The 23,191-nt window shown below is 30.6% G+C and overlaps 1 protein-coding gene across 1 annotated transcript in view; it reads right to left on the bottom strand.

Annotated features, from left to right (window-relative positions):
• Window positions 1–23,191, bottom strand: part of LOC108545515 (1-phosphatidylinositol 4,5-bisphosphate phosphodiesterase epsilon-1) — a 107,015-nt gene that overhangs the window by 9,439 nt on the left and 74,385 nt on the right. Inside the window, 7 exon segments of the mRNA XM_017897178.1 lie at window positions 1,038–1,341; window positions 4,138–4,362; window positions 9,023–9,250; window positions 10,898–11,124; window positions 13,553–13,848; window positions 16,310–16,518; window positions 18,862–19,147. Coding sequence (XP_017752667.1) covers window positions 1,038–1,341; window positions 4,138–4,362; window positions 9,023–9,250; window positions 10,898–11,124; window positions 13,553–13,848; window positions 16,310–16,518; window positions 18,862–19,147 — 1,775 coding nt within the window.

Raw genomic sequence — 23,191 nt, 5'->3', positions numbered from 1 at the left:
TTTGTTTGGGGCCGGTAGGATTGATTCATTATTTGCGCATGATACCAATGTGGTGTCACTGGCATTTGTCCGATAGTTTTCGCATGACACCAACGTGGTACCACCGGACGGCATAGTGTTAACCCTTTGCACTCGGCGATATTTTCGTTACAGGAAAATAGAAATTCAAAGACTTTCTGCCATAAAGTCGGCAATATTTTCAAAACGGTAAATAAGAAGTGCAGATTAACACATTGAGCGTCGGTCCCGTGAAAACGCGGGCTTCTGAGTCTGTCGCTTGAGCGCCGGCCTCGCGTTAATGCGGGTTTCTAAGTTCGTCACTTGACTCTCGCTCTCACGATGATGAGGATTTTTTTGCTTGTATGGATGTCTTACACGTCAATTTGCATTCACTTGCCACGTTTACGACAATCTGCATTTGTTATACTCCGAAAATAAAACGTATACGATGGATCAGAAACAATCAAAGCAAGAATCACTCTCAAGCAGTGTATTCCGTAGTTAGTACCTCTTTCGTAGGTTTACGCTTTTCGTTGAACAATATAATAAGTCTTATTATTCTGTAACTTTTTACCCATATAATACGAGCGAAGCTTTTAACGAGTATATTGCTGATCCTCTATCAGATTATTCGATACATTCAAAAGCTTCTGACACACAAGTCGAGGACAGTGATAGCGATTTGGGTCCAAGGAGAATATCAAGAGCTCTTCCATTACGATATTCGAGTGATTTCGATGATTCTAGTAATAGCAAAATGTCCACAGAATGACGAATATGCAATCAAAATATAGTATTTTAAGAAAATGTATAAGTTTTAAATATTTTCTTAGCTACTCGTTGTTCGGAAACAAGCGAATGAGGCTGGCGCTCAATGTGTTAACAATAAGAATTATTTTACCTCGATATTCCACGCGTCATTGGGTAATTTTAAATCCGAGATATTAATGAACAACCATCTTTAGAATCTGATTAAATGGCGACTGAGAGTCGCCTCTCGAGAGCAGAGGGTTAACCAAAAAATATTTGAAAATTACCATCAATATTGTCATCTTCGTCGTCATCTTCCTCATCGTCGTCATCCTCGCTGAAATATTCAACGACGGAGGCACTGCTTACATCGGTGCGCATCTGCTTCATAGATGATGCACGATCGGACATAAGCATTTTTCCACGATGACTCAAGGGAGCATGGGCCAAAGGACCAGCAGGGTCTACCACCAGTTTCTTGTTTTTGATTAATATTCGATAGCGTAACTGTGACGGCGATGGCAGCTGGGGGTCATCACCGAAGTCGGTCTCGAACAAGAACTTTGTCACTAGTTTATCCCCAAATACAGACTGAAACAGTGCCCACGTAACTTTATTTCGCAAAGTTCATTTCTTCGGCAAGAATATTTCTGTCGCGTAAAATATCACGGGAAAGTAATAAAAATATACGAATCACAGGAAACTTGAAGTATATTATGGAAAAAGAAAGAAAAGGAATAAAGAAAGGGATATAGTTATCTATCGAAGATTCGTCTTTATACAGGGTGCGACCGAAATTATTAAGAAGAATAATTAGAATAATAATTAATTATTCAGAATAATAAAGAAATGATGAAATTAATAATTCTTATACAAAAATAAATCGAAAATGTAAAATACCATCTTTTCACTCAAAACTTAACCACTTGCGCTACCAATAAACTCACGGTTGCGGTGCCGTGCGCTACAGTATAACACGCGTAAGGTATCACATTGGCGCCGAGAGATACTGTATCGATTCTGAAATATTTCCAAGATATCGATGACACTATGCGACACCGTGCACTCTGCAACTGTAGGTCGAGAAATGAACGATCTGGTTGTTAGTCGACGTGCAGCACACGTCATTTTTATTTCTGCGATAAATACCTATCGACGTGGTGTACACGTCGCTGGCGATTTTGGAACAAATCATCTCGACGTGCGTGACACGTCGCTGGCGATTTTGGAACAAAAGCATCTCGACGTGGTGTACACGTCGCTGGCGATTTTGGAACAAAAGCATCTCGACGTGCGTGACACGTCGCTGGCGATTTTGGAACAAATCATCTCGACGTGCGTGACACGTCGCTGGTTAACAAATCATCTCGACGTGCGTGACACGTCGCTGGCGATTTTGGAACAAAAGCATCTCGACGTGCGCGACACGTCGCTGGCGATTTTGGAATAAAAACATCTCGTCGTGTGTGGCACGTCTTTCTAGTGCAAGTGGTTAATTTTTCGAGAAAACCAATTTCGAAAATTCGTTGGGTATACATGTACTTGTACATAAAGCTGAGATAAAGTTTGTTAAGTACACCAAATGTGATTCTCCGTAAAAAAATGGATAAAAAGTGTGGAATGACGTTTTTTCATTCAAAGCTCAGTTTTCATCAAAATCAATTTCGAAAATTTGTTGGGTATACGTGTACTTGCACATAAAACTGAGATAAACTTTGTCAAGTGCACAAAATGTAATTCTCTGTGAAAAAATGGATAGAATATGTGGAATAACGTTTTCTCACTAAAAATGCAGTTTTCGAGAAAATCGATTTTGAAAATTCATTGGGTATAGTTTATTATGAAATGACATAAATGAACCTACACGAGATGACTTTTGTAAAACACTAGATTCATGAAATCATAAAAAGAACATTATCATTAATATTATGCTTCATCAATTAAGTATAATATTTTAATTGTGGAAATGTATATATACCCAACAAATTTTAAAAATTAATTTTTTCGGAAACTAAGCTTCGGATGAACAAAATTTATTCCATATTTTTTATGTATTTTTTAACGAAGAATCACCCCCTAATTGTTTATATAATATTTTTCAATAGCACACCCTATATTAACCTTTATTTCGGGAACCATATAGCTCATTTCGCGTTCATTACAATATTTTCCAACAATTTTATACGTTTTTACGAAAATGTCATAAACTCACTCAGGATTCATATTCTTTTATCTTTCTTTCATATTTCTATGTAGAAGACATATATATATTCTACTACGTAGAATTATATATTTTTTAATACATTAATAAATACAATTAATTATTCTCTGTAACATATAAAGTATCGAGCTACTTATAGTAAAAAATTATCAGTTTCGAAAGTATTTTAATTTTATTATTGGATAGTAGTGCTCAACCTAAATATAGCTAACATGCGTGACATCTAATAGTTGTGTTGGTACTGACGTCAATCAATGCCACTACCCAATATTGAAATTAAAATATCTTCTAAACTAATAATCTTTTGTTATAAGTGACCTAATACATAATCATATAGAATAACAATTTACATAAATTAGTATACTAAAAAATACATAATTCCATAAAAAACCTTTATATACTACCCCAAAGAAGCTTACTCTCATTATGTTACATGTCCTTTAAAATCATTTAATTTCCATCTAAAACATTTCTTAAAGCAACCCTTAATCTGAAACAGTGGTTCTCAACCTTTCTTAAAATCAAATCACATACCACTTTGCAAATAGAAATTATTAAATAGTAAATAGTATAATTTAAAAATTTTATAAAATTGAATTCAGCTCGTGTATCACCTGGAAATACTCAAAGTACCATAATTTGACAAGCACTGATTCAGAAGGTATTCAAAATACGACGCAATTAACCCTTTGCACTCGACGATTTTTTGGCTAGAGAAAAATAGAAATTCAGAGATTCTCTACTAAAATACTGAAGATAATTTTTTGAGCAGTAAATAAAGAATTGTATAATAACAGAATTGTAGAATTATTTGATTTCGATACCTCGCACACTGTTGCATTGCATTAAATTTGATATATTAATTAATATCGATCTTCCAAATTTTATGAAATGGACTGATGATCACCTCTCGAGTGCAAAAGGTTAAAACAAAATGCCCCATGTGTATAGTATATATCAGGATATTTTAGCCAGTGGTAATTTTATGGACAAATTTATTTTAGAACTTTAATTCGTAATTTTGAACTGTCATAACGGGCAAGAAGTAAATGAAAAATTAATTAATTGTCTGTGTCAGTGTTCAACAGGCACTCAACGCAATGCAGGTTGCACGAGCTCACGCAATTAGCAGAATGCATGAAATATTTCAATAAGAGACAACGTACTTGAAATATTTGGGCCATTCGAGCTTGTTGACTCTGTGAACAATGATTCTCGATCGAGAGAATCACGGGATACGGGGAACTGACGAAAGCACTTCTGTCAATCGCTTCTACGACCGAGCGGAATGGTATCTTGGTAGTGAAGGTGTGACCATGGTAAATAACGGGCGAGCCATCATCGCCGTCCCAGCAATCGAGTTCTACACACCTACATCCTGTTAGTAGTACCTGGAAAACGAAATTACCGTCACGTGAAGCATTTTATGTCAAAGATTTCATTTACTGCAAACACTTCGAAACCTATTTAACGTCTCGCGACCAAGACTTATTCGAAGGTTTGCCATTTGTATCAAGTATAATTTTGACACGTTTCTAATTTTTAAATTCTAATTTCTAATAATTTTAGAAATTCTAATTCCTAAAGGGTCAGTGATTAATAGTACTCATAGATATAAGACGATGAGTTTCGTCGACATGTTTAGATTCTTATAGTAAAAGTATAATTTAAATGATGGAAAATTGTATAAAAATTACACGAGTAGAGTAATCTGGATGTATTAATAATTTCTGAGGTAGTATTAGATTAGTAATTAAATATTCTGAATGTGTTGAGATTTTTACAATAGAAATATAGTTTAAATAATGGAAAATTTAATGAAAAACTGATTGTATTCGTAATCTTCGAAGCAGTAATTGATTAGTAGTTAAAAATTTAGGATTTGTTAAGATTTTTATAGTAAAAATATAATTTAAATGATGGAAAATTGTATAAAAATTACACGAGTAGAGTAATCTGGATGTATTTGTAATTTCTGACATAGTAATCTATCAGTAGCTAAAGATTTTGAATGTGTTGAGATTTTTATAGTAAAAAATTACTTTAAATGATGGAAAATTGTGTGAAAAACTTATGAATAGAGTAATTAGGATGTATTCATAATTTCTGAAATAGAAATCTATTAGCAGCTAAAGATTTTGGATCTGCTGAAATTTTTAGAGTAAGAGAATAGCTTCAATGATGGAAAATTGTGTGAAAAATTCATGAGTGAAGTAATCTGAATGTATTCATAATTTTAGAAGTAGTAACCGATTAGTAATTAAAAATTTTGGATTTATTAAGGTTTTTATGGTAAAATATATTTTAAATTATAGAAAATTGTAAAAAAAATTATGAATGAGGTAATCTGGATGTGTTCATAATTCCTGAAATAGTAATCTATTAGTAGCTAAAGATATTGGATGTGTTCAGATTTTTATAGTGAAAGAATAGTTTTAATGATGGAAAATTGTGTGCAGCAGAATTATATTTGAAATTATTAAAAATTTCTTTCTTTCTTATTATTTTCTATTATTATTCTAATTTATGTAGCATAATATTCTGTTGGTAAAATTTGAATAGTCATAATGTTGGAAAATTGTGTAACAAAAATTGCATTTGAAATTGTTGAAAATTAATTCCTGTTTATTTGTATGATATTTTTATGGGTTTATTTATTTTATATTGTTTATTTCATTGATGCAGTATAATGCTTTATTGGTAATATTCGAATTTCGATTAATTGGCTGGGAAACTAAAACCTTTCAATTATAATTGGTACAATTATTGGAAAGCACATTCATTATAATGGAATTGTGATATATATTATAATAAAAAGAAACGAAGGAAATCCGTCTAATAAATGATTAATTTCAAAATAAAAAGTATATAAGATCATTCAATTTTCTCATGTAAAATAATAATAAAATGAAAAAGAATAGTGTTAATAATAATTTTCAATGTTTATACATCTCTTTTGGAGACATGTTAATTTAATTTTGCTTAATATCTTACTATTCGTTTGTATTTATATTTATATATAAACATACAGGGTGGACCAATAAATTTAACTATTTTGAATATCTTTTTGTTATTTCTAAAAATATGTGAATTTCTACGACCTTTAGGTATGAAATATCTGCATTTACAATTCATAGAAGATTACAGAAATTGTCTAAATATTATTTTACAATAATAAACTATATTTTATTATAACATTCTTTACTATACTGAACGAGTGCTCTGTTTACTGTAGTACAATTCTCAGAATTATTTCACTTGCAAGAAAATTATATTTCCATGTTAATGGCCACCAAACAAAGAAACAAATATTAAACAAACAATTTTCGTAAACAAATTTCGTCAACAATTCTCTATAAGTCCAAAAATAATGGAGATATCAAGGCGATCAAAGTTATCGATTCACCCTGTATAAATATATACACGGTGCCTGTTTTAATCGAATATAATAAGTCATCTTCTAAAGCAACGATATCACAAAAAAGATTTCAATTACGAAGTATACAAATTAGTTTTGATAAAAATTTAAATAATTATAAATTTATTCCATATTAATATTTTAGATATTTCAAATATTTTTAACACTTCAATTTTCAATTGAAACGACTTTTAATGCATTTGCTCCCCATTTATTGCATATATATACCATTTGTTGGGTTCTAAACGGTTATTAACTGGGCTAATTCATAGACCTGAAGGAGTCACATACGCAGGATTAACGAGGATCGTCAACCAGCCACATATACCCTCTATAAAACCCTAAACACGAACGTAACTCCAGCCATCCTCAATATCCATTATTCCAAGGTCCTTAATTTCCTAGTCTATTAGTTTATTGCAGACTCTACGCTTCTCCCATTACATAAAATTTCCCACCTTGAACGCCTCAGCTTCCTCCTTTAACCTCCGCTTCCTCCATTGATTTTATATCTACTCTATAACCGGCGAGAGGTTCTAATATCTATTCAATTTTCAGTATATACAGTGGCTCACGAAAGTATTCCAAGGCTATACAAATTTGGTTATACCTTTCTACGAATACATATTAAAAATATTTTGTGAAATACACGAGTAAAATCTCTGTAATGCAATGAGACAGTGTTTCTCAACCGATCTTAAGAAATGCAATATTTAATTATTTAATTGGAAGGTTTTACAAATCCCTTTTGTCGTAGTAAAATTATTTCTACGAATACATATTAAAGATATTTTATGAAATACATAAGTAAAATTTCTGTAATTCAATCAGACAGTGTTTCTCAACCGATCTTAAGAAATGCAATATTTAATTATTTAATTGGAAGGTTTTACAAATCTCTTTTGTCGTAGTAAAATTATCTCTACGAATACATATTAAAGATATTTTGTGAAATACACGAGTAAAATCTCTGTAATGCAATGAGACAGTGTTTCTCAACCAATTTTGAGAAATGCAATATTTTATTATTCAATTGGAAGGATTTACAAATCTCTTTTGTTGCAGTAAAATTATCTCTACGAATACATATTAAAGATATTTTGTGAAATACACGAGTAAAATCTCTGTAATGCAATGAGACAGTGTTTCTCAACCGATCTTAAGAAATGCAATATTTAATTATTTAATTGGAAGGATTTACAAATCCCTTTTGTTGTAGTAAAATTAAATAGTAAAGCAGACTCTATATCCTAGCGATGTGGGGGCGATCCCTTTCCCTGCGTTTTGTCTTTTATCTCCTGTTTTCTGGAGACTTCCTGTGACTTGCGTGGCCCTAAACAGACCAGTTCTAACCATTCACTCGTTCAATAAAAATCTATACAGTTTTTCACTGTTTCCATTAACTACTATTCCTTTTCGTTATAACCCCTTTAACACCTTTCCCTTTAGTTTGTCAAACAAAAATATGACATCGATATTTAGATACAAGTGATATTTGTTTGATATACTATAGAATTCGAATAATTATATTACATAATATATCATAGCTATATTATATTTATGCTTAATAAGATATGTGAAATAAGAAACGTCGAAAATTGCTATAATAAGATATCAAATTTGCAACATTCTTCATTTCCCCAAATATACAGTAACTCACAAAAGAATAACAATTCTTAATAAAATTAAAGAAACGAGGTAATTATTTGGGAATTTTTGTATATTCATTATCACCTAAGATATTAATTTAAAAAATAAGTATTATATTTAAATTTAATTTTAAAACTTAAACATTCTATGAATAATTTTATCTTCTATTAAGTCTATTTTTAATTGTAATATATACATTCACATACCTCAAAAAATAAAGATTATACAAATATGTACAAATTATTAATTAGTTTCTTAATTTTTGTCAATAAGTCTGCACGAATAATAATCAAAAAATTGATTCATTTCGTAGAACCTATTTTAATTAGGTCAAATCCTTTTAAAATTTCGTGCACTTACATATGTATATCGACTAAACGGGAGGATACTCTTTATACCGTGTCCCAAAGAGTTACGTTGAATCAAACGAATTTTTCTTATCGCGATCTGACTGAGCAACATAACGCGAAACGGCATGACGTGACACGGAATATTGATCACAACAATGTAATACAGTAGAATTCCGATAATCCGGCATTGAATGGTTCAATACACCCGATAATCAGGCACGCCTAGCCTCGACCATGACCACGAATGTCACTCAACAATACTGTTCAATTAAGGGTGCTTTTAAAACAGTTTACCGTTATAGTTCCAGGGTATGAACTGATTTTTATACAGATAGAGCACGAATAATTATTTAAACATTTTTCTATGCAACAAATATGTAATTTACAAATAATTTGAGGTAGTATAGTCAAATGACTCATCCAGTACATATATATAGTTAATAGTTAAAGAATATAATATAAGTTTGTGGCAAGAACTCCAGAGCGCCATCTACGCCGCGTTATTTCCTACTCCGTTCTCGATGTAACGGAATAACGTATCGAAACAAGGAAAGGGACACTTTGATCCACGAAAAATGTCAATATGCCAAACACTCGTTGCTTAATCTAGACTAAACGAAGAATACGGTTTACCTGAGAGTAAAGCTGCACCGAGGATTCTCCCTTGAGTTGATGGCCGGTTAAATAAGTATTATGCGAGCTGGCGATGTAATACTGGGACAATGGCTGTTGCATTTCAGTCTCGGACGGTGTCGCGTACTCGTTTGGGAAAGCATAATTGTCCTTGTCCATCATGTACCGTGCAAAGCCCTCGAAAGACAAACACCATTGTGTACGTAGCCCTGGGTCCGGTTCGTGTCGCTGGAATCAGAGCAAATCGTCTCGGTTGATTGTGCTACTTGCTGTATCTTTGTATGCTATTGTACTATGACAGCGTAACCTCAGGATAACGACCCAATGCCATAACTGTTACACATCCTAATTCGAAGCAATCGAATATGCCATGCGGTTTGTTGGTCTAGGGGAATATCCTGACCTATGACTCATCGATACACGTCTCTCGACGAGACACGTATTACTTTCTACGTTTACCATGGAATAATTTTATGGGAATCTGACGTTGTTATGAAACAATCATTGACAGACATTGCTTTGAATTTAATGAAGATAAATGTTCGATAAATGTGTTTAAATGCAAACTAATTCTGCTGATCAATGTACTTAGATACTACATAGGGTGTCTCTGGAAGATAGATACAAGTGAGCACAAGGTGATTTCCCATAAAAAAAAAGAATGAAAAAAATATAGTACAGCTTTTCTTTCTAGGGCTTAATTTTCGAGAAAATTGGGTTTGGAAATTTTTTTTGTCCTCTTTGTAATTAGACGAGCATAATTTTATTCACAATGAGGATGACAGTTATAGCAATTCTGAAATTAAAATAGTAAAATATTCTTGGTAAAATATTTTCTTTTCTTTTTTAATACTGCATGATCATTGTTTATAAACACAATAAATCGAATCTTAATGGCTATACAATAATTGCATTAACAGAAATCAATTTCCAAACTCGATTTTCTTGAAGACTATGTTAAAATTGTTCTATATTTTTTATGAAAAACTCTTTATGGTGTCCTATTGTATATATCTTTCGAAGTCACCTTGTATATTTTGATATGCTAAAATGCTTTAATTTTCTGATTTATTAAATGAGATAAATGATACGTGTTGACAGACAGGATTAGTGGTCCGATTGGGCATTGTGTCATAAGTCTAATTTATTTGACAAAATTATAAAAATATAAATTTCGATTATTAACTAAAAGCCCCATATTCGCAATAAAAATATATCACTCTGAGAATTACTGTTGACTTTTATCGAGATACTAGAATGATTGACACTTATTTATTTCTATTATACTGTTTGAGTTGTAGTCGTGTATATACATCATTTAGACACAAGTTTAATAAACCATAATATAATGTATAATATAATAATAATAATAATAATAATAATAATAATAATATTAATATAATAATAATGTACCACAGTTTATGTTTGCAATGTTCCAATATCACATGCAAACAGTAAATAATTTCACGAAAATAAATCATGTCCAAAGTGTGACACACAATATTTCTTCCAAAACTCCTCACCTTTTGTTTGACACGAATATTGATATTATTAATAACTACAACAGGGTATATCTCACATTTACTCAATGCACTCGGTTATTTGCAAACTTCGTACGAATAAATAATTTTAAATAAATAAACATAACGTATCAGTGAATATGCACTGAATATTTTATTTCCCATAATTCGCGAATAATCAATTTCTCTGCCTTTGGTTTCTGGTTTTAAAATTCGTTAATTTTAGTGTCAAAGGAAAAAATTAAAAATTAATTATTCACTATAGGAAAATTTATTTGGATGAAAGGTATTGTGCTGATAGTTTAGAAGTGTGTCAAAGTTTAAGAGATAAAGGTGAATGGGAATTTTCGTATACCTTGACCAGTGCCTTGATCTCGTCGTCGGTAAGTTTTTCTTGTTGTCGAGATTCCAAAAATTTAGTGAACGTGGCCAGGGTAATAACTTGCGATTTCGAAGTGTCCACACCGGAACAATTATTAACGATGCTGGCTGCGGCCACTGCGTCAAAAACTTGCTTTTTTTGAAGGTTGCTGCTGGATTTGTACTCGTGACAGTCTATGGAGTTGTTCCTCGTCAAGAGACCTGGTGAAGAATGATTCCATAATTTATATTAACTGACTTATTAAATGATTTATTTCCTTCATTTTAATAAACTCCCTTATTTTTAGAGATAAAGAAAAATTTTATTTAGAAAATTGTATAATATGGATAAAACCATAAGATGGCAGAAGTAATTACCATTTTTGGGTAATGTTTATCTTTTGAAAAATGTTTTGATATTTATATTAATTTATTAAACGATTTATTCCTTTCATCATTCTAACAAATTCCCTTATTTTTAGAGATAAAGAAAAATTTTGTTAAAAAAATTGTATAATGTTGAGAAAATCATAATATGGCAGAAGTAATACTATTTTTGGGTTATGTTTATCTTTTGAAAAATGTTTCGATATTTATATTGATTTATTAAACGATTTATTCCTTTCACCATTTTAACAAATTCCCTTATTTTTAGAGGTAAAGAAAAATTTTATTTAGAAAAATTGTATAATATGGAGAAAACCATAAGAAGGCAGAAGTAATTACCATTTTTGGGTTATGCTTATTTTTTGAAAAGTGTTTCGATATTTATATTGATTTATTAAACGATTTATTCTTTTTATCATTTTAACAAATTCCTTTACTTTTAGGGATAAAGAGAAATTTTTGTATTTAAAAGTTAAAAAAATTGAGTAATATAGAATAAGCCGTAATATGGTAGAAGTAATACTATTTTCAAGTAATATTTATTTTTTGAAAAATGTTTCGATATTTATATTAACTTATTAACTGACCTATTAAACACTTTATTTCTTTCACCATTTCAACAAACTCCCTTATTTTTAGAGACGAAGAACAATTTTGTTTACAAAAATTGTGTGGCACAGAAGAAATCATCGATTAATTAGAAATCATAAAATTCTTAATTGTTAATTACAGTCTCATAACATCGTAAAATATTTAATACTTCGTCTAAACAAGACATTTCATATTTCTGAAAATAACAGAAAAAATAGGAATTAAATGAATGAAATACAAAATTATTGTCTCTGTACCAATGTATATACGAGAGAATGGACGTATTAAGCAAAATTCAAATAGAGAGCATGATGGAATGTATTAAATGACATATTAAACGACTTGTTTATGAAGTCACTGCAATACATAGTAATCTGCTTCGTTTGATTAACTTTATTCGAGAGATGTCGCGGAGTTCGATAATGAGAAAAGTTTCGTACACGGAAATGACTGCTACGAAGATTACTCATATATCGAAGAATAATTTACTTTAATCCCATTTTAGTCGATATTAATAGGATATCAAAGCGATAAATACACAGTTCTTTTTCGTTCATGAATAATTCATTGAATATTGAAAGTATCAAACGTTCAATTTAACGAAAATCAAAATTGGAAACTTTACTTTTCACCTAGGTTAAATAAATACAGAAATGATACATTTTCAAATAAATATCGAAATTTTTTCTTGTCTGATGAACGATTTCAATTTTATTTAATTACTTCTACCATTTATATAAAAAGATTGCTTCATTTAAATATGAATTTCAATAATAGAACTTTACCAATTTATATTACACTCTAATCCATTTTATTTCCTAAGTGCATCGTTTATTTTAACATTTACCTTAACCTCTATTAGTATTACAAAGCCTGGTCAGAAAGTATTCAGCCATCTTGGATATTTCTGGGATCACGTGACTCCAGTATATCTCAGCAGTTACTCGAAACTAATTACACCATATTTATTAATTTAGATTACATTTATTTATTTTAACTTCTATTAGTATTACAAAGCCTGTTCAGAAAGTATTCAGCCATCTTGGATATTTCTGGGATCACGTGACTCCAGTATACCTCAGAAGTTACTCGAAACTAACTACACCATATTTATTAATTTAGATTACGTTCATTTACCTTAACCTCTATTAGTATTACAAAGCCTGCTCAGAAAGTATTCAGCCATCTTGGATATTTCTAGGATCACGTGACTCCAGTATATCTCAACAGTTATTCGAAACTAACTATACCATGTTTATTAATTTAGATTACGTTAATTTATCTTAACCTCTATTAGTATTACAAAGCCTGCTCAGAAAGTATTCAGCCATCTTGGATATTTCTAGGATCACGTGACTCCAGTATATCTCAACAGTTACTCGAAACTAACTATACCACATATAATGAATGACTACTTCTATATCAGGCTGTTTGATCGATACTTAAAACATCATTGTTCGATCATTCTGTCGACAATGATCGATTGAGTTTTACTTCTAAAAATTTGATAAAATTTTAGCAAGATTCAATGCAGAGTGTATTATATTATTTCTATCATTGTGAAAATGAAACAATCAATTTTCCAAAAATTTATTTTTCATTTTGTCGAACTAATCGATTTTACTAACGAAAGGCCTATCTATAAGGAAAAATAGTCAATGGCGTAACTAACCGATTCGCTGAGGGGTCGCATCGCTGGTCTGCCTCAACACAGGCGGTCGTATATTGAAGTCCCTCAAAGAACCGTCGCTTTGGCTACGGCAAGTGATCGCCAATTGGCCGAATAAGTCGCGCAGATCCTTTCTTGCTCTCAGGCTGAACGACCGGAACAACGCGACGAACTCGACGAAGTTCAGCTGAGTTTCGTACATTATGGAAGTGGTGCGTGTTTTCACATGCCAGGGTGCTTCCATTCCACCTGACATTCCAGATCCGTTCTTATCCCTGTCTCTGGCGACGCACAATAGGCTATGTGAATATCGTTCGAAAGAAGGCACGTATTACTTCGCTAGACCTTATGAAGAGACTTTAATAGATGTTAGGTACGTGCAAAATATCACGGAGACTAAAAGTTTGAAGATTAGAACGGGTGTCAGCTGTGTCGTGAACCAAGATGTAATTGGAAGAGGAAAATGTTTGAGAAGGAGGAGAGATGTAAACTGGAGGAGAGATTAAACTTTCGTCCAGGCAATATAGTATTAATAGTTCTCGATAATTAATTGATTCCGTTGATACTTGCGATACTTGCGAATTTATTTACAATCATTTTTGTACGAATTGGGATATTACGTATCTAGTATTTAGAATACTAAGTACACAGCGAATATTTATGTAGGTATACGTATATATATTATATATGTATAGTGATGTATGCAAGGTAGATAGCAAAAATGTTTTCATTCTTAAGTATGCTATAGTATGTTATTATAGTTCACATTAGTAAATTATATTATTACAGTATAGTAATAAATGATATTGTATTTCAATGTACTGTAGTATAATATATTTTATTATAGTATATTATACTATATATGTACTATATATGTAGTATATTATATTAAACAGTACAGTAATATATTATATTATACTTCAATGTACTGTAGTATAATATATTATATTATAGTATATTATACTATATATGTAGTATATTATGTACTTATATTATGTACTATATATGTAGTATAATATAATATACTACAATGTATGTATTATAATATATTGTACATATATTGTAATATAATATAATATAAGTATAATATATTGTACTATATTATAGTAACATATCATACTACAGTTTAGTATAATATGTTAAAGAATAATATATTACCAAATTATATTATACAATATTAGTACAGGGTGTCCCAAAATTCACGCTAGATTTGAATTTTACGCCATTTATGCGATAAAATGTTGCCAACGAAAAGAAAAGACAGCTGACAGTTCAGGGTTATTAAAAATAGAGCGCTACACGAAGGAACAACGCGTCTTCATTGTTGAGAATTATTTACAAATTTGAAATAAAAACCTGTATTTTCTATCAAAATTATTTCTTGTATGAATTTTGTAACATCCAATATCATTTACAGTATAGCATAATTTTTTCTGAATCTATTATTTCTTTGTCCCTTATAAGGTTGCAGAGCAATTGTGATAATACCTTTTATGGCTTTTCAAGGAGTTTCTAATTTTACAAATTAAAATAAGATATACCAAGGAGTTTCTAATTTTACATATTAAAATAAGATATACCAAGGAGTTTCTAATTTTACATATTAAAATAAGATATACCAATTATCTTAATTTAATAAGATTTTTCTTATTCTAGTAATCTTCTTATTTTAATAAGATAAATGGTATATTTTATTTTAATCTGTAAAATTAGAAACTCCTTGGTACATCTTATCTTAATTTTTTCTTATTATAAAATAAGATATACCAATATTTCTTAAAAATACAGCTTAAAATTATCACTTTATTCATCTTTAATATTTTCTATTTTTCTAATAAGTTATGCATTTGTACAAAAATAAGGAAATCCAAATAAACTCTCTTTCAGAATTTTCTGATGACAAAAGTATGAGTGTTGGCTTTATATGTGTGCAAATATAATATGTGCGAGTGCAGTCTAGTATGAATGATGTTTGAAGAAATGTTTAGAAGAATGTGCCAGAATAAAACAGTTATGTGAGTATCGTCAAAGAGGAAACATGTTTATGGAACAGTTAATAAAAGTGAAAGAAAGAGAGAAGAATTTTCTAGAAAGTGTCAATCAATTACTTGTTTAAAATAGTTTATTGCGAGTTGTTTTCATTATTTGGATATTTTTATCTAAATATACTAATGTGTTAACTGTTAAAAAACGTAGAAGATATTGGTGGCCATTTCTATTTACAAAAACAACCTTCCAATTTCCATAAATTTACCAATTTCGTACAAAAATATACACATATACGCATAAACATTCGCTGTTTATTCTCAATAAACAAATATAGATTATACGAGAATCTTAAACAATACCGAAGTAACAAAAGAATCTAAACAATACACCGTTCTCAACGAAACTCACCCAAAATGGCGACTAAAATTTAAGGATAAATCAGAAGAATTTCATTAAATTCGTCGATGAAAAGGCAGCAACGGGGATACATCTGCGCCATCAGTTACACGAGAAAATAGGAATATATAATTCCGCGATTTAATTAGCTCCTGACAGGGGGAACCTGCTACAAATACGCGAGTGCAAGGAATTTCCCTGGTCGTTACCTCTTAATGCTGCAGGCTCTAGTGAGTAATAGCGTGCAATTAATCAGCAGGGTGGAAGTAATCAAGAACTATGAAGAATTCTAGAGTCGATGTCGACTCGCTACTTTTCTTTCCTCCTCACCGTCAGATTCCTCTTAACCCTGAGAATTATCGGAATATCCCTTACCTCTGAAAGCTGGAGTAAGGCAGGTTGGAACTAATAATTCGTTCGGCGGATCCAGGGGGGCTGCGCGGAGGAACTCGATCTCTGCTAGACCGTGGAGATGCTGGTATGATTCTCGTCAAGGATTCTCTGCTACCCGTAATGTGACGAAGAGGGGCCGCTGATAAGCCTCCATCCGAAGACGAAGAGTCGTATTGTTTTAGGCTCAAATCCTGTTTTAAATAATCACGTGCGATTTATCCGTATCTGATTACGAGGTTCTCTTTTCTTAGTTTATTTGGAAGAGTTTATAAACTAGAGGTGGTTTATTGGGAAGATTCTGTGGGTCTAAATGAGAGGAAAATCAAGAAGAATGTGAGTACGTGCTTACACGAAGGTTTGAAAGACTTCGTTGTTTAGAATTATTAAGTCAAACGCGTTGTCCCATCTTGGGACAAACCCCAGACCCAGAAGACCCGTTACGGTCTTCTGGCAGCCAAATTCTAATTGTTGTTTTATTTCAAGTTCCGTGTCTTCTATTTTCTTCATTTTCAATGTAACTTACGAACAATTATTTATTTTCCTCGGCTCACCAGACATGAGGCATTCTTTAGCCGTTGATTTAGAAAACAGGTAACAGCATTTAGGATTTGGCTGACAATAAGCTTGCAAAAGTTGTTATTTAAGACTTAGGAAGACGTACAGAAATACACAGATATCACACTGTGCATATTTTGACGCGTGCTTCCATTCAGTGACGGTACTTCAACGGACTGAAGTGCCGAAGCCAAAGGGTTAAGATACTATTATTTAGTGTTACTACTTAGGATTCTATTATCTAGTATTTCTACTTAGAGTACTACTATTCAGTATTACTATTCAGCATACCACAATTCAACATTACTATTCAATGTATTATTATTCCATATTACTACTATTTAGTATTACTATTCAGCATACCACAATTCAACATTACTATTCAATGTACTATTATTCCATATTACTACTTAGAGTACTACTATTCAGTATTACTATTCAGCATACCACAATTCAACATTATTATTCAATGTATTATTATTCCACATTACTACTTAGAGTACTACTATTCAGTATTACTATTCAGCATACCACAATTCAACATTACTATTCAATGTATTATTATTCCATATTACAACTTAGAGTACTACTATTCAGTATTACTATTCAGCATACCACAACTCAACATTACTATTCAATGTATTATTATTCCATATTACCACTTAGAGTACTACTATTCAGTATTACTATTCAGCATACCACAATTCAACATTACTATTCAATGTATTATTATTCCATATTCCTACATAGAGTATTGCTATTTAGTGTTATTACCAGGAATGCTATTATTCAGTACTACCACTCAAAATACAAGTATTCAGTATTACTCCATGGAGTATTACTACTTAATATTGTTAGTCACAATACCACTTATTATTAGTTAACATTACTAATCAATGTATTATTAATCCATATTACTACTATTCAGTATTATTACCAGAAGCTATTATTCAGTATTATCACTCAAAGTATAAGTATTCAGTATTACTACACGGAGTACTACTACTTAATGTTGTTAGTCAGAATACCACTTATTATTATTTAACATCACTATTCAATGTATTATTATTCCATGTTACTACTATTTAGTATTACTATTCAGCATACCACAATTCAACATTACTATTCATTGTGTTATCATTCCATATTACTACTCACAATCAGAGTACTACTATTTAGTATTATTGCCAGGAATGCTACTATTCAGTATTACCACTCAAAATACAGGTATTGAGTATTACTACATGGAGTACTATTACTTAATATTGTTAGTCAAAATACTACTTATTATTTAAAATACTATTATTCTGTACTACTACTCGGAGCACCACTACTTATTGTTAGTACTATTACTCAAAATAACACTATTCATTATTATTATTTAGAATAGTACTATTTAGTATCATTACTCAGGATACTACTACCCCTGGCAACAAGTTTTTAATCAAACACGATAATACGAAATTATTTAATATTGCTATAACTTTTTAAATATAAAGTGCTATATTAACAATATATTTACAATATAGGCACGAACTAGGTTGTCAAATAAGTTTGATATGAAGTAGAAACGAAAACCATAATAATTTAAACCTTTGTTTATTATAGAGTAGAAAATAATGAAAGAATAAGTATAATTGAGTTTAACAAACAAATTTTGGCCAGAGTTAATACTATCTACTCAGGATACTACTATACTAGCCAGGATTTTTGCTCAGAATATTACTACTCAATACTGCTATCTCAATTAAATCAAATAATTGAGTACTTTATATACTTTAATTGAAGCAACCATGTAATACTCCACATTTATTTAGTAGATTAGGAGTTCAATAGCTCCATACACGACGTGCGTTAATGAAATATTTTCATATAATAACAAATTCCCATGTCTTAAATTTTTGCATATCAAAGGCTAAATTAAAGCTAATTAATCGCTATACGAATTGATTATTATTAATTTTGTATACTATACTGACCTTTGTTAACGCGTGAATATTGCCGATGGATTTCGTTTTCTTCCGTTTAACGTTTCGTTTGCGAAGAGTGCTGCTACTCGTTGGCGAAAGAGTGCCAATACTTTCAGTCGTGGACCAATCGCGACCGCCAAAAGCTCTAATAGCATCGGCTGTCATTGGTTCGAGGCACCCTTCCTCGAAATACAGCTGAAGATATTTTTCTTTTAACCATCGCGATCTACGATCCGTTAATTGTTGTTGCCGCTTCAGGCCTCGTAGTATCCAACAAAGACCCATGTACCAAATTCTGCAACAGATGATAGTAACCATCCATCAGATTTCTCAATGATAATATATTTTATTAAACTATTTATATTTTATTTACATTATTACTTATTTATTTATGTAACATTTACGTTAAAGTTAACATATTTATATACAATATTAATATTATTAATTAATCGATTAATATTCTATCTATAATAATATTAACCATTTTAATGCCGAGAGAAAAACGGGTGCCTATGCGAAGATAACGGGACGAATTTAATAAAAACCAAACTAGGAATGATACTCAAAACATTCAAAATGCAGAATATTACTGAAGAAAAGGAGAATAATGTAATACCAATTGTGTTTTTCAATTATTTAAACTTCCACCACCACAGAAGGACGTTGAAGCTATCACACACCCCCAATATTATTCACTACCAATAGGAAGACACACATCCATCATTTACATTTCATACCAACCAATCGGTAGATAGACAAAACTTATAAAACCACCGAGACAGGAGTCACGAGGAGCGATCTCCTAAAAATCTCACGAAAACAGGACAAGCATCACGACCTGACTATCAGCCAGGACCCACAACGATTAACTCGGCACGAGAGACAGTCACACATCAGATCTCTTTTGTTCAACCCTAACCAGGTCTAGCTCTATTAACACTATTCACGTCTAATCGGGATTCTTTTGTTTGGCACCGGTAGGACTGACTCATCATTTGCGCATGATATCAACGTGGTGCCACTGGATGGCATAGTGCTAATTTAGAGTAGGCCGCATCCCAGCAACATTGTCGCATCTGTGTAAATGGGCCTTACAACCCCATGAAACTTCCACCCTGCGAGTTGCAGTGCTCGGGACCCAACACTTTTCGAGTTCTGTATGATCTCTGATGTGTTTTCTTCAAGTTCTATATGACTTCTGATGTGTTTTCTTCGAGTTCTATATGACTTCTGATGTGTTCTCGTTATTTTCTGATTATTCTGTTCTTGTTGTTTTGTCAATTTTTCGTGTCTCAAAACCAGTCCTCGTCATCCTACAATATAATAAATAGAAAATCTTTAAAAATGAGACAAAATTTTATTTCATCTTCTATGTAAGATCCATTATGTATAAAGATGTGCATTTTATTATGCAACATTTAATAAATTGACCTAACCGAAACGTTGTATCATTACACCTATTTTCGGATAAGATCAGTGCCAGAAGAAATTGAACGTCTGTGCACTGGATATAAAAGAAGGCTTGAGAATCACCCCGGCAACGTGACTAAAAAGCTGTGGGAAGTGAAGCTACCAAGTAGATTACACAGGAAACAGTCCACTAATCTTCTTTCCAAACAACATACGTGTTACATATAAAACTTGCTAGAAAGAGTCATAAAATTATAACAAGAATTTATCGAATGTACCATGACAAATTGTAAAGAATTCTGAAAGAGAAGCGACAGAGGTAGAGTAATAACTCTTTCAGTAGCAGTTCGCTTTTTTAACAGTATACTATATTCCTCAATTCAGGTAGACTCGATAAAATAGCTATTCTGTGCACGATTCGCAAGCTACAGTAGCAATATTGGATAAAGGTTTGTCGTAACAGTATATTCCCTGGAAAAAACGAGCGGAACGTTAGTGTTATTTTTAGTTTTTTATTATTTTTTTTTTTTTTTTTTGAAGTTACAATCGAATGAATCAATATTAATCATGAAGTATAAAATATAAAATTAATTGATATTTGCAATATATTTGCATTACTTAAGCACTGCTTTGTAGAATTATTTAAAAAATAAATTGTATTATGTAGCTTAAAAGTGATTTACTTCTTTTTCAGAGTAACATTGGAGAATATATTAATAAATTCATTTCATATTATCCTGCTATTCTGTTTCCAGTATTTTGTAAAGCTGATTTCAAGCTTTAGTTTCTTTTTCCTTTCTTGCTCGGTTTAATTAATTTCATGTGTGCTCTCTAATATTTGAATCGGAATTGTATTTATTGCTACATGCTGAAAAATATTCCCAATTGAAACGAGAAGTAATATATTTTAATGAAAAAAAGTAATGACAAATAAGTAATAATAAAGTACTATTAAATAAATAAAAAAAAGAATACATTTTTAGAAAATGATATTAAAAAATGATTCATTCTACGATACAAATGTTATTACATTAAAAAGAAATATTAGATTATCATAATAAAAATGATTAATATTAATAAAATACTAATTAAATAGAATATTACAAACTATTTTATTAATTATATAAATATAAAACATTAAAAATGAGAAATTTAAAGAATTATTATAAATATTATAACTCAGTAAATATAAATCGTAATAGCACGTAGAAATAATTTCTAAAAATTTTTAAATCTGATCACTGCAAAACCATCAATGATCAATACCTTTAACCTTTATGAATAGGTTAATGTTATTATTCTCATCCAGCTATATAAAATACTAACGATTAATTACTATCTTTTAGAAATTTTTATTCCACGATAATATAAATAACGCTATAATAATTAAAATAATACTCCAAATAATTCGAGTAACTGGAAACAATGGCTCAATAAATTTATAATTTAATCTGCTGCAATATATATTATTTTACAATTTATTTTACGCATTTCAAATTCATAATTTAATCTTCACTGCATATTGTGAGAATATTGCAGAATATTGCAGAAATTCTATCCATGGTATATAAATTGTGTTAAATTATATCGATAATATAATCAGTAATCGCTTTGTGAGGCTTCAATTATTCAGTGCGGGGGGAGTCATTTAAGTTACTCGATATTAACCATTCTATGTAAGCATATTATATTACAAATGCTTCCAAGTAAGATTCCCCGCGTGTTTCATAAAGTTTATTTCAAAGACATTTCAATGGAAAGAGACATCGGCTGAGATGCTCCAGAAGTACTTCTACATTACCCTCAAAGGTATTTTAAAACATACATACGATTCAAGGCTGTCTCAAAGCAAGCATTCTTGCCAGTGTATTTCAGAGATGATACTTTTCAAGTGAAACATCAGAAGGTTATACTTTGTGAATTTTGTCTCACACGTTTCAGAAAATATCTGAATAACGACAGCTTAATAAAGTCATAAGTTTAACAAATTAATTGTCGATTAACCATTTTGCAAAAATGTAAATATGATATAACACGTTTTAAGTATAATTGTATTACGTACATGAACTATATTTCACGTGTAAACATCGAATATATTATTAAGAATATATTATTATTTAATTTATTAGTATATTAAAAAAATTAATAGTTATAGTTTTTAAAATATTCTATTATTGAAATATTAAAATATAATATTGATAAATACGACCAGGACAATATTAATTATATAAATATATATGATACGATATATTTATTAGAGAGATTTAATAGGAACGTCAAACAATCGCCATTTTGTTTCCTTTTCCGAATCAAAATGTAGGATAACAGTCTTAGAGGTTATATACGATTGTACAAATTTTATCTTCCTTTGTTTCAATATTATTACTCATTTTTTGAATTTCTGTAGCTAAATATAATTACAGATATTTTAATTATAAATGAAAAATAAATTAACAAATAAGATAATAATATTTTATAAGATACACAAAATTTTCTTTTATATTCATTTAAAAGAAAATATTGGTCTTCGTTGAAACAATTATTTTGTAATAACTCTTAATAATACAACAATCTTCGATTAATAATTATAATATTCGTTGAAAAGAAATTGATATTCTTATTCAATCGATTGATTTTCATTCTGTAGCACCCTTCAGCCACCACAGCCTCCATTTTCAATTTACCATTTTGATTTATATCTTTATACAACACTAACTGTCACGTCATATTAATATTTGGTATTTATTTAGTACCACATATTAATTTTATCGCATTAATTAATTCCTATACTAATAATCTCTTATTCTTATCGTTTAATTTATATTTATTCGTGTTACTTAATTGATTTTATTATTTTCGTACAATAGTATATCGACTATTCATGTCGGAAATCGATATATCATGTGATATTCAAGATATGCACTGGATA

Source organism: Eufriesea mexicana, unplaced genomic scaffold (genome assembly GCF_001483705.2).
Source record: "Eufriesea mexicana isolate 0111107269 unplaced genomic scaffold, ASM148370v2 scaffold472, whole genome shotgun sequence".
Taxonomy (NCBI): Eukaryota; Metazoa; Arthropoda; class Insecta; order Hymenoptera; family Apidae; genus Eufriesea; species Eufriesea mexicana.
Note: the sequence above shows the minus strand (reverse complement) of the source record. Positions and strands in the feature narration are given on the sequence as shown.